Source organism: Theropithecus gelada, chromosome 5, assembly GCF_003255815.1.
Source record: "Theropithecus gelada isolate Dixy chromosome 5, Tgel_1.0, whole genome shotgun sequence".
Taxonomy (NCBI): Eukaryota; Metazoa; Chordata; class Mammalia; order Primates; family Cercopithecidae; genus Theropithecus; species Theropithecus gelada.
In genome coordinates, this window is record NC_037672.1 from 64,953,800 (window position 1) to 64,967,104 (window position 13,305).

A 13,305-nucleotide genomic window follows, 5' to 3' on the forward strand; every position below is an offset into this window, starting at 1 on the left:
TAGTTCTTTTTCTGTTCTATTTACCCTTTGTCTTCTTAGTATGAAAATATTTTATGCTAATTATAGAAGATTTGCAAAAACTCAGGTGTTTAAAGACACAAAAATTAACAAAATCGTAATTGAGTTAACCAGAATTAGTCTCTAGTAAGTTGAGAAGCAAGTAGGTAGCATATGTGAAGTGGTACATAGGAAAGAGCTGGAGTTGGGATAGAATGTGGAAATTATAGAAGTGGTTTGCTATTTTTTGCTTTTCCAAATCTTTTATTTTTTAAAAAATTGGAACTTTTTACATGTTAATTCTGGATATTTAAAAAAATTCTTAGAGCCCATGAATCTGAAGTATGTAATACAGGTACGTAGTTGAGAAAGTCACATTGTTAGTGAAATTTATAATGAAAACCAGCATTCTCCTATGCTAGGCCTTTCTCACCCTTTTCTTACTCCGCAGAGGTTAACTACTCCCAACTCTTTCCTGCTTCTCCCGTTATTTAGCATCACATTTTCAAACAACTTGCTCTACTGCTGTTTTTTGACATTTCAGTTTGAGATATTTATGGATTTCCTACTATGAAATGTAAAGATGTGGCTTTTATTTTACCCTCTTCCAATATCCATAGTTATGTCTCCACATCCTCCCAATGTGATTTTATCATACTGTGATCTATCCAGTATTTTCATTATTATTGCTGTATAGATATTGTGATATATTATTTACTTTCTTAAACTCTTTTTTCTGAAGTTCATTACCTTTTTAGTTGCTTACCTTTCAACAAATCTAGCTGAGCCTTTTCACATTCTTTTTTGTTTTTTTTTTGAGGTGGAGTCTTGCCCTGTCGCCAGGCTGGAGTGCAGTGGTGCAATCTTGACTCATTGCACCCTCCGTCTCCTGGGTTCAGGCAATTTTCCTACCTCAGTCTTCCAAGTAGCTGGGATTACAGGCACCTGCCACCATGCCTGGCTAAGTTTTATATTTTTAGTAGAGACGGGGTTTCACCATGTTTGTCAGGCTGGTCTTGAACTCCTGACCTCGTGATCTGCCCACCTCCACCTCCCAAAGTGCTTAGGATTAACAGATGTGAGCCACCGTGCCCAGCCACCTTTTCACATTCTTTAGCAGTTTCTTAATCCAATTTTCTACACACAGTCAAACCTCAAGTCTGTAGTTTGCTGCTTTTTTTTTTTTTTTCCCTAAACCTAGAAGCCTATGCAGTGGCTTACCCCTGTAACCCCAGTGCTTTGGGAGCCCAAGCAGGAGGATTGCTTGAGGATGGGCAACCTAGCAAAACTGCATCTCTACAAAAAAAAAAAAAAAAAAAAAATTACCTGGGCTTGGTGGTGTGCATCTATAGTCCCAGCTATTTGGGAGGCTGAGGCGGGAGGATCACCTGAACGCAGGAGTTCAAGGCTGCGGTGAGCCACTATACCACTGCACTCTAACCTGGGCAACAGAGTGAGACTCTGTCTCCAAATACATATAAACATAAAACCTAGAGACATTTCCCTTGGACTCTGTGTTGTCTTGCACTGCTAAACTTACTATTTAGACATGCTGCTCATTTTAGAGTGCTAGTCATTGTACTGTGGAGCCTTGTAGGTGAGCACTGTTCAGTAGAACTTACTGCATTAATAGGAATGTTCCTTTTCTGCACTGTCCGATACAGTATCCACTAGCCACATGTGGTTACTGAAGTAAGGCTATTGTGACTGAAGAAATAAGTTTTTTTGTTTGTTTGTTTTTGAGACGGAGTCTCACTCTGTTGCCCAGACTGGAGTGCAGTGGCATGATCTCAGCTCACTGCAACCTCCGCCTCCCATGTTCAAAGGATTCTCCTGCCTCAGCCTCCCGAGTAGCTGGGATTACAGGCACCCGCCAGCATGCCCAGCTAATTTTTGTGTTTTCAGTAGTGACAGGGTTTCACCATGTTGGCCAGGCTGGTCTCCAACTCCTGACCTAGTGATCCACCTGCCTTGGCTTTCCAAAGTGCTGGGATTACAGGCATGAGCCACCACGCCTGGCCAGTTTTTAAATTTTATTCAGCTCATATTTAAATATCTACATGTGTAGCTGATGGATACGGAATTGGAAGCACAATTTAAGATGATTTCATACTGAAAAAGTGGGAATGAGTAGGATTTAATGTAATTGATATATTCTCTTTTTAATGAAGGAAAAATGTTAGTGGCCCTTGTCTGATTAGGTTTTTAAGAGGAATGTTTGAAATAATTCTAGGAATTCCTGGTGAAGAAGTCAGTGACAAAGTTTTGACAATTTGAAACATTAATAACATCTTTTGATCAAGGTCCAAAGGTTCTATCAATTACGTGGCCTTGTTTTTATTCTCTTTATAACTGAATTTCAGATTTAAAGTGTGGATGTTTTAGATAACCGATTATTTTGGTATTTTAATATGATATTTTAAAGAGCTGTAAAATCCTATACTGCCTCATAGCATTCTTATGTTGTTTTATGAGTTGCTTAATAAGTACTTTATATAATGCTACACTTACTCTGTAACTAATTTTAAAACATATTTGATTTTGTAGGTAGCTACATCAAGCTGGCTAGCAGGCAGATCCAAAGGATATCATGAAGTTTCCAGGGCCTTTGGAAAACCAGAGATTGTCTTTCCTGTTGGAAAAGGCAATCACTAGGGAAGCGCAGATGTGGAAAGTGAATGTGCGGAAAATGCCTTCAAATCAGGTAATGATTTAAGACCGATTAATTTTATTAGAAATAAGCATACCACTGCCATACATAATAATATCTTGACACTGCATTGCAGGAATTTGTACCATTTAAGGATGTGCTATATTTGAGAGACATCTCCCTGTTTCTTTTTTGTGTAACAGGGTCTCACTCTGTCATCCAGTCTGGAGTGCTGTGGCATGATCTCAGCTCACTGCATCCCACGCCTCCCGGGCTCAAGCGATCCTCTCACCTCAACCTCCTGAGTAGCTGGGACTGCAGGCACATGCCACCATGCCTGGCTAATTTTTTGTATTTTTGGTAGAGATGGAGTTTCACCATGTTGCCCAGCCTAGTTTGGAAGTCCTGAGCTCAAGCAATCCACCAGCCTTGGCCTCTCAAAGTGCTGGGATTATAGGTGTGAGCCACCATGCCCAGCCTCTTCTTTTTTAAAAACTCCTGCTCCTACTGTAGCCGTTTCTTTCTGAAACAAGAGTTAACTGTTTTTGTTTGTTGACCTGTTTTGTTGTTATCTGAGTTACAGCTTTAGGAATATAGTTAAGTTCGTTTTCTTTCCTCATAATCTATACTAACAGTAGTAACCTTCTTTAGATACATAGTTTATAGTTAGCCAGAGGCTGAACATCTTCATACCATTGTCTTTAGTCAACCAAAAACCTACTCTTTCATCAGTAGCGATAAGGAGTTCATGTGAACTACTAAGGTAATACCAATGTTGGAAGCTTTTTAGAAGATAGCCAGCTGGCCTCTTAACTACTGTTGGCTGTATAGTTTTTCTTGTAGAAATTTTTATACTTCTATCATATATAATTATTTTTCACAAATAACTGTGAAGTTTATCCACTCCAAAAGTTCATCGTATAAGATGTCTTATATATCTTTTACTCTTAATATCTAACATGGTACTTGGAAAATAGAATAGTGGTCAAATGTTCCTTTAAAATGCATTAGTGAACGAATGGCAAATATGTAAGTTCCTCCTGTGTTGTTTTAGGCTATCCTTTGCTCATTGGTTTTGAAAGCATATATGCCTTTTTAATTCAATTCTAATTTTTCCAACTTATATCATTCTTTCCCACAAGCTGAAGAAATACATTCTTCATTTACTGTTACTTGTCATTTTGCAAACTGATTAGTTAACCGGAATGTGGAGTGTTTATACATACACTATCTCATTTAATCCTTTGAAAAAGTAGGCAGTAGTCCCAATTTACTCAAGACTTTAATAGAATGATAGTAATAGAATGATAATTTGGGCTGGACGCAGTGGCTCTTGCCTGTAATCCCAGCACTTTGGGAGGCTGAGGTGGGCAGATCACCTGAGGTCAGGCGTTCGAGACCAACCGTGGTCAACATGGTGAAACCCTGTCTCTACTAAAAATACAAAAATTAGCTGGGTGTGGTGACTCATTCCTGTGACCCAGCTACTTGGAAGGCTGAGGCATGAGAATTGCTTGAACCCAGGAGGCAGAGGTTGCAGTGAGCCGAGATCGCACCACTGCACTCGAGCCTGGGTGACAGGGTGAGACTCCATCTCAAAAAAAAGTTATAATTTGATCCTTTTCCTAAGGTAGTCCTCTTCCTGTGACACTTTTTGTTGTTGTTGTTTTATATTTTTGTGTGCATGTGTGATTTTTAGATTAGTTGGGAATTCAAGTTATTTAGCAAATGTCTGGTGAGTATCTGCCGTACTCTAGGCACTATTCTAGGCACTGGGGATACAACAGGAGAAAATAAATTCCTTCCCTTATGTTGTGACATTCTAGTGAGCCTCAAAACTTTTTTATAGCTGCTTGTAGGACCATTCCTTTCCTCCTTCTATCTCCTTGAGTCAGCATGTAACCAACAATAATATGTTTTTACAGCCTGGTCTTTGAAGATGATATTCTACCTAGATTGTAGTATATTGCTATATTACCAAATAATCTGACCTATTTCTTTCTTTCTTTTTTTTTTTTTTTTTGGTGGAGAAGGAGTTTTTATCTTGTTGCCCAGGTTGGAGTGCAATGGCATGATCTTAGCTCACTGTAACCTCGGCCTCCTGGGCTCAAGTGATTCTCTTGCCTCAGCTTCCCAAGTAGCTGGGATTACAGGCACCCGCCACCACACCTGGCTAATTTTTGTATTTTTAGTAGGGACAGGGTTTCACCGTGTTGGCCAGACTGGTCTCGAACTCCTCACATCAGGTAATCTGCCTGCCTCAGTAACCCAAAGTGCTGGGATTACAGGCGTGAGCAACCATGCCCAAATCTGGCCTATTTCTGTAGGTGATTTAACAAATACTGGTGTGGTAATACCAGAGAACAGAATAGTATCAGAACTTCTGAGAGAGACCCACTTCTTCAGGATTTGCCTTTAGTAATGCCAAGTAGAAGTCGTATTTAATTCTTATAAAATTTGGGTAGCCTTGGTCTGGTGGGGATAGGAGATAAGAATAGGGGTAAAAGGCTATATAGGGGCTTGAGTTGCTTGCCAGGGTAACCCCCAGGGGACACTTCTCTATTCAATTTTTTGTTGTTGTTTTTTTGTTTTTTTTGAGACAGAGTCTTGCTCTGTCACCCAGGCTGGAGTGCACTGGCGCCATCTCAGCTCACTGCAAGCTCTGCCTCCCAGGTTCACTCTGTTCACCTGTCGCAGCCTCCTGAGTAGCTGGGACTACAGGCGCCCACCACAACGCCCGGCTAATTTTTTGTATTTTTTAGTAGAGACGGGGTTTCACCATCTTAGCCAGGATGGTCTTGATCTTCTGACCTCGTGATCCGCCCGCCTCGGCCTCCCAAAGTGCTGGGATTACAGGTGTGAGCCACCGCATTCGGCCACTTCTCTATTCTAGTTCTAACTCTTTTATTTTCTTCTAAGGGACTGGCTTTTTTTTTTTTTTTTACCTCCCTTTCCACTGTTGCTCTGACTTTTCTAATTTTGTTTTGAAGTGTTGGTAAAAATGGAAAAATAAGGTATTTTTAAGCTTTCTCTTATGCCTTTTTCCTCCAGTTTCCTTCTAACTTCCCCTGCCCCGACTATATTTTGAAGTCAGTCTCTCACATAATTCTTGTTTAATTTGCATCGCCTATCCCCTAATTTAGGACAGCGTGGTCAGGCAAGAATATTACATACCTATCACTCATCTTCTATGTGTTTCTGCCACATTCTGCTTCCCTTATGATAGCACAAAGTACTATAATTTTCTGGTGATCTGATTGTGAGGTTCCTTGAGGGGTATGGTTGTGTCATTTTTGTTTACTTGCATATAATAGACTGAAAGTAAGCATTTCAGTGAATGGTGTTTATCATTTCTTTATGATTCATTCAGGTACCTTACTGTGTTCCTGGCACTTGCAGACAACAACTTTTATATTATGTAATTGTACTTTCAAGTTCATGATAATTTTGTTACATGAATTTGGGGAAAACATTGAAACTGGTCAAAGTGCACACACTTTCAGGTGTTCTCAATTTATTTTGCCAAAGTGCTTTTGATTTACAAAGATAAAACCCTGCCACAAATTGTTTATATACAGATGATTTTCAGTAGAATTTTAGAACTCTAAGGAATCTTAAAAAACAGGTTGTTAACAACTTTTCTAGTCATTCTCATCTGGAGTTTGGTTTGCTGCTTCCTACTTCATCAAAGCCAAAAGCAAAAATTCGATTATTATTATTTTTTTTTCTGAGACAGGGGCTCACTCTGTCGCCCAGGCTGGGGTGCAGTGGCTCCATCACAGTTCACTGCAGCCTGTCTTTCCCAGGCTCAAGTGATCCTCCCACCTCAGCCTCCCAAGTAGCTGAGATCACAGGTACGCACCACCACGCCTAATTTTTTTATTTGTGGAGAAGAAGGCTCACTGTGTTACCCAGGCTGGTTTCAAACTCCTGGGCTCAAGCAATTTTCTTGCCTTGGCCCCCTACAGTACTGGGATTACAATTGTGAGGCATGCCAAGAAATTTAATTTTTAAAAAAATGTTGAACGTCACAGGTGTAATGAGATGCTGTTGGAGCATAGGAAGGTACTTAGCCCAACTTGAATTATCAGGAAAAGTACCTGGTGGGGAGTAACATCAAAATAGCTCTCAAGAGATACATAATAAAGCAGGTGAGATAGAGAAGGGAGCGCGTTCCAGGCAGAAGGAGCAATACGAACAAAGGAGCAGTGATGTAAAATAGCATAGCAGGGGTAAGGAAGGATCATAAATAGAAGTTACTACTCTTAGAGCATGGAGTTTAAGACAAAGTGATGGAAGATGTTTGAGGTTAGAGAGGTAGGTCATAGATTTGTATGCCATGCTGGGGAATTGTACTTAATCTTTTAGGTAGTGGTGAACCTTTTAGAGTTTAAAGCGGGGGAGGTGGTATATTATAAGGAAGAGACTAGCAGCATGTGGAATATAATATATATACAGAATATATATTAATAGCAGTCTATATTTTACCATGTTTGATCAATCCATTATAAATTCTCTTTAGGATTATTTGTTCAGCTACTGAATCCTTCTAATCCTATTTGGGCAGTCCATATGAGAAACAGTTCACCTGATGAAATCAGGAAATACTGTTTTGGGCTTTCTCTTTTTCTCTCTCATTCTTTATTTTAGAGGAATAGGAGTGAAATGACAGAGGAATAGGAGTGAAATGAATTACTTAGGCACAGAACTTACTGTTTGTAATGCTGTCATGATATTATTACTGTTTAGTACATGTTTGAATTGATTTGAAAAAGTTACCTTAGACTCAATATTACTTCAGTTAAATTGAGTCTTCTTAAACTGTTATCTTTTGGGTTTTAAAAAAGTTACGGCTAGTTTTGTCTAGTGATGATAACATTGGCCATGTGGGAATTCTTTTCTTGGCCGTATTGTTAAATTTTACTATGTGGTATATGGGCCAAACGTAGTGGCTCATACCTGTAATCCCAACACTTTGGGAGGCCAAGGCGGGAGGATTGCTTGAGCCTGGGAGTTCAAGACCAGCCTGGGTAACATAGTGAGATCTCGTCTCTGCAAAAAGTAAAATTAGGCCAGGCGCAGTGGCTCATGTCTGTAATCCCAGCACTTTGGGAGGCTGAGGCGGGCGAATCACTTGAGATCAGGGGTTTGAGACCAGCCTGGCCAACGTGGCGAAACCCCATCTCTACTAAAAATATAAAAATTAGCCAGGCGTGATGGCACAAGCCTGTAATCCCAGCTACTTGGGAGGCTGAGGCAGGGAGAATTGCTGGAACCCAGGAGGCAGAGGCTACAGTGAGCTGAGATCGAGCCACTGCACTTTAGCCTGGGTGACAGAGCAAGACTGCGTCTCAAAAAAAAAAAAAAAATTAACTGGGCATGGTGGCACGTACCTCTGGTCCTGGCTACTTGGGGGCGCTGAGGTGGGAGGATCACTTGGGCCTGGGAGGTTGAGGGTGCAGTGTGCCATGGTTGTGCCACTGTACTCCAGCCTGGGTGACAGAGCAAGACCCTGTCTCAAAAAGATATATATATGGAATATTAAAGTTCAAAGTTATTGTCATGATTTCTTTCATGACTAATTGTTACAGTGTTTAAAATAACTATTCATGTATAATATTTTGTAAATTTGTTTTTCTGACATTGTTAGATAATTGGGTAGTTTAGAGGTAGGAAAGGAGAACTAATAAAATTGGAGTGCCATTTGCATTCTATATATGTGCTTTACATAAGTTATGTCATTTAGTTATAACTATATGATAATCTCCATATAACTGTATTCTCTTTTTTTGTATATTACCTTTTGTGATTCTTCTTACAATTGTATATTTCTGTTATTGTTTAATGCCAAACACCAAATAATGACATTGTTTAATGTAATCTGTCATTCAGGGATTTTTTTTTTCTCCCACATCGTATCTCTACCTGAAGGTTGGAGTTAATGGTGTTCTTGTTTTCATAGCTACTGTAAATCATTGTTCCTTTCATCTCCCTAAAGCCTCCCCAGTTTCATCAGTTTATAACATCACCTACGTCTCCTGGGAATTTATTCCCTTGTTGATGTGTTTGGCTGGCTTACTTAACATTACTTTTCCTTATTTGTTGTGGCATTTTGGATAAAAGCTCATCTTGATAGGAATTTAATTTCTCTTGAATGCTTAACTCTTCATCCAGAAGTCCTGTGACTGGCTTTACTTGGTTCTCAGGGATTTTTATGAACCCTTAGTCCAGAAGTAGATTTTAAAGTAGCCTAGATACAAAATTACAGCTAGATATGAGGAATAACTTCTAGTGTTCCATACCATTGTAGGCTTACTATGGTTAACTTAGGAAATATAAATGAACTATGATAACAGAATGATAGCCCATTTAAAAACTGAAATCAATAGTAATAAGTGAAAGTTACCAGGGGCAACAGATGAATTATACATTTAGAGATAATGAAAAAATACTGAACAGGAAATCAACCTGAAGTAAATGACTGTTTTGAAAGATTTCCACAAACACAAAACATTGTTGTTGTTTTAATCTTCCTATATATTATTTGAGTATTCTCCTTATAGCTCTTTCAAACTGTTTGAAACTACAGTTTGAAAGAGCTATAAGGAGAATACTGAATGTTTCCGACATAAACAACTGGTTTTATTTTTTTAATGGTGACTCCAAAACTCAAGAGTAAAAGTTTTCTAATCACTATTAAAGTGTGTCCCTGCTAAAAATTAAGTCTATACTCAACAGGCTTACAACAGCAATAAAACAATAATGTTTTGTGTTTGTGGAAATCTTTCGAAATAGTAATTTACTTCAGGTTAATTTCCTGTTCAATTTTTTCATCATCTCTAAATGTATAATTCATCTGTTGTCCCTGGTATCTTTCACTTATTACTATTGATTTTAGTTTTTTAAATGGGCTATCGTTTCCATTATCATAGTTCATTTATATTTCCTAAGATAAGTTAATGGCTATTTGCTGTGGGAGAAATTCACTATATTTTCTTAATCTTAAGAGTTGGGGGAACTTAACTCCAAAATTACTATCAGTTGATAATAGTGTTACTTAAACTTTAAAGTGTTATATTTTCTGAACACCTAAATTTAATTAAACTATGGATATTTGGTGAGATGACAGTGAAAATTTTAATATAGTAGGAGAATATTGGATATTGATATTAAATGTGATAACCAATAAAGTTTTATTTTTATCTGTTTCAAGTCTGATAGATTGTGAATAACCTTAACATTTTTAAACATTTTTAAACATAAAAGTGAGGTAGTATTACCTCACTTTTTATGAGAGAGAATTCTAAACATACTCTTGATGATAGCTCAAACTTTGTCTTATGTTTTTAAAATTGTTTCCTTATAGAATGTTTCTCCATCCCAGAGAGATGAAGTAATTCAATGGCTGGCCAAACTCAAGTACCAATTCAACCTTTACCCAGAAACATTTGCTCTGGCTAGCAGTCTTTTGGACAGGTTTTTAGCTACCGTAAAGGTAAGTGTTTTAAGATAGACTTACATATAACCTCATTTGAGTGTACATATGCTAAACCAGAAGCTATTAGTAAACATTCTTTAAGGTAGAAAGAAGTGGAGAACTTTGCTGGAGAATGATGTATGTACCCATAAGAAGACGTGGTGATGTGTTCTGCTATTGTTTATTTTAGTTTTATTTTTTGAGATAGTTTCACTTTGTTGCCCAGGCTGGAGTGTTTCTGCCTCCTGGGTTCAAGTGAGTTTTGTGCCTCAGCCTCCCACGTAGTTGGGACTACAGACACGTGCCACCATGCCAGTCTAATTTTTGTATTTTTAGTAGAGACAGGGTTTTGCCATGTTGGCCAGGCTAGTCTTGAACTCCCGATGTTAAGTGATCAGCCTGCCTTGGTCTCCTAAAGTGCTGGGATTACAGGCATGAGCTACCGCTCCTAGCTTTCTACTAAAAAGCAGAAGTGTTTTTGGAAGTGTTTCTAATTGTATTCTGTAATTTTCTTTTTGTTACAAGTATTCATAACTTTTTAGCCTATGAAATTTTCTATCTCTTGATTTTAGCACAAACCATATAGCATCAGCTGAATATTTTGTCATTTTCTAACATATTGATGTACAGAGGTGGATAAGGAATCAGACTAAAGTATAAGCTTATTGCACGTTTTTCTCTGTCACTACTTATTGAATATCCATACTATGTGGCTTTCTGGAAAATGTGAAGTGCTTTCTATGGGCATACTTTGGGATATAACAAAATGTCATAAAACAACCTTGGTATATTTTTGTTGAATGGCAGCATACAAATAATTAGGTTTTATATTGTCCCCATTGTTATGTCATTGGCTGTGTCAAGTTAGTAAGTAGGCCCTCAACATATTTAAAGCAGAAAATGAGCATTTATTTAATGGCAAGGCATGAAAGAGTAGCAAAGTATTTTAACTGTAGGCATTAGTATGCATAAGAATATGTAAACTGGGGGAACTGTCAATTAAAATGCTTTATTAGGTATACAAAATAGAAGCCAAAGAATAGGAGTTTAAGACTGAATAGCCGCTGAGTTTCAAACTTCTACTCTTAAGAGACTTACTAAACATAACAGGACCCAATAAATAAGAAATATGAAAAAAATGAGATACTTAGCAGAATTCTCTAATTGTTCCAGAAATTTCCCCAACTTTGTTGCAAATGTTTAATAAACACAGCAAGAATCTCATGATAGAAACTACAACAATGTGTTCACTAATAGTTTTTGAAAAATATACTGTCCCAGAAAGGACACTAACCTTAAACTCATCTTTCTGTGGAATTATCTGTGAAAAGTAGGTTAGATGTAGTGGAGAGGGAGGGAGGAGTGATGTGGACTTGTTGCTGAGATAAAAGTAGGCATTTTTCAGATATCCCAGATTGCAAGCAGCTTTAAAAAATGTTTACATACACAGAAAATATATTTTTTAATTTGGGGAATATTATTAAAAACTTCTAAATCAGACTTTTTTTCTGCTGGATGGAAATGAACTTTGGCTAACTGGCTTTGGTTGAACTTTGAGCAATGGAATTTATATTATTTTTGTAGAATATCATATGGCTAGGATTGTAATGTTAAAAGTTAGCCCTGGAGACACTTGATCTTGCAAGTGTACTTTCCTTGCTTTCATTACTGCTCTAAAGCTTTTCAATAAACTTCTTTCCTATTCTTAAAAAAGTTAGCTCTGATCTAAAAAGCAGTGACAGTCATATTAATTGAATTCCATAGCATTTTGTATATACCTGTCTCATCTGTATATCTCTGTTTTTAAAACAGTTATAAAAAGTTCAACCATTTTTGAAAAATCAATAAAGTTGCTTTTTCCCTCTTCAAAATTTTAGGCTCATCCGAAATACTTGAGTTGTATTGCAATCAGCTGTTTTTTCCTAGCTGCCAAGACTGTTGAGGAAGATGAGGTAATAAATCCTTTCAAAATGTTTTTCTGTGAAAATTTCTCTCCATTAACTTGCTTCTTGTTTGCCAAAACAAAAATCGTAAATGAGTTTCTTTCTATCCTTTTCTCCCTGTCCCTGTTCCCCTTTGCTTTGAATAGAGAATTCCAGTACTAAAGGTATTGGCAAGAGACAGTTTCTGTGGATGTTCCTCATCTGAAATTTTGAGAATGGAGAGAATTATTCTGGATAAGTTGAATTGGGATCTTCACACAGCCACACCATTGGATTTTCTTCATATTGTAAATATACCTGAAGTCTTTTAGTTTCTTATTTGAGTGTGTAGCCTTCAGTAAATTAAAAAATAGATTGCCTACTCATTTATTTTGTACTGGTTTTTAGGAAAAAGAAAACTACTGATATCCAAGGAAAAATTATAAATTAGTATATATGTCATATCACTGAAGCTTAAATCACAAACTTAGAAATTGAATAGGTTAGGCTGGGTGTAGTGGCTCATGCCTGTAATCCCAGCACTTTGGGAGGCTGAGGCAGGCGGATCACTTGAGGTTAGGAATTTGAGACCAGCCTGGCCAACATGGCAAAACCCTGTCTCTACTAAAAATAGAAAAATTAGCCGGGCATGGTAGTGGGCACCTGTAATCCCAGCTACTGGGGATGCTGAGGCAGGAGAATTGCTTGAACGCAGGAGGCGGAGGTTGCAGTGAGTTGAGATCATGCTACTGCACTCCAGCTTGGGCAACAGAGTGAGACTCTGTCTCACAAAAAAAAAAAAAAAAAAAAAAAAATTGAATAGGTTGCATCAATTTCTATATGTAATTTCCTATATATTTAAATCAAGTTAAAATGATGTTTTTGTGATTTTCAGTTCCATGCTATTGCGGTATCAACTAGGCCTCAGTTACTTTTCAGTTTGCCCAAATTGAGCCCATCTCAACATTTGGCAGTCCTTACCAAGCAACTACTTCACTGTATGGCCTGCAACCAACTTCTGCAATTCAGAGGATCCATGCTTGCTCTGGCCATGGTTAGTCTGGAAATGGAGAAACTTATTCCTGATTGGCTTTCTCTTACAATTGAACTGCTTCAGAAAGCACAGGTAGGTGTCAGTCTAATTAAATAGTGTTCTTTTTAAGTTTTTCTATTATTGGAATACGGAGTTACCAAACTGAAAGACATTTCTAATGTTGTAATGGCAAACCATTCTTTAGACAAGAGTAAAGTATATATTT

General features: G+C 37.8%; 1 protein-coding gene across 9 annotated transcripts in view; it reads left to right on the top strand.

Annotated features, from left to right (window-relative positions):
- Nucleotides 1-13,305, top strand: part of CCNI (cyclin I) — a 30,238-nt gene that overhangs the window by 8,789 nt on the left and 8,144 nt on the right. For 2 of the 9 annotated variants that reach the window (XM_025385163.1, XM_025385166.1), the window contains exons 2-6: nucleotides 2,545-2,701; nucleotides 10,014-10,142; nucleotides 12,002-12,076; nucleotides 12,214-12,354; nucleotides 12,942-13,172. In XM_025385163.1, the coding sequence (XP_025240948.1) occupies nucleotides 2,588-2,701; nucleotides 10,014-10,142; nucleotides 12,002-12,076; nucleotides 12,214-12,354; nucleotides 12,942-13,172 (690 nt within the window). In that variant the 5' untranslated portion in view covers nucleotides 2,545-2,587. The remainder of the gene's footprint in view (nucleotides 1-2,544; nucleotides 2,702-10,013; nucleotides 10,143-12,001; nucleotides 12,077-12,213; nucleotides 12,355-12,941; nucleotides 13,173-13,305) is intronic. The other 7 variants (XM_025385172.1, XM_025385168.1, XM_025385164.1 and 4 more) reach the window with 7 other exon arrangements.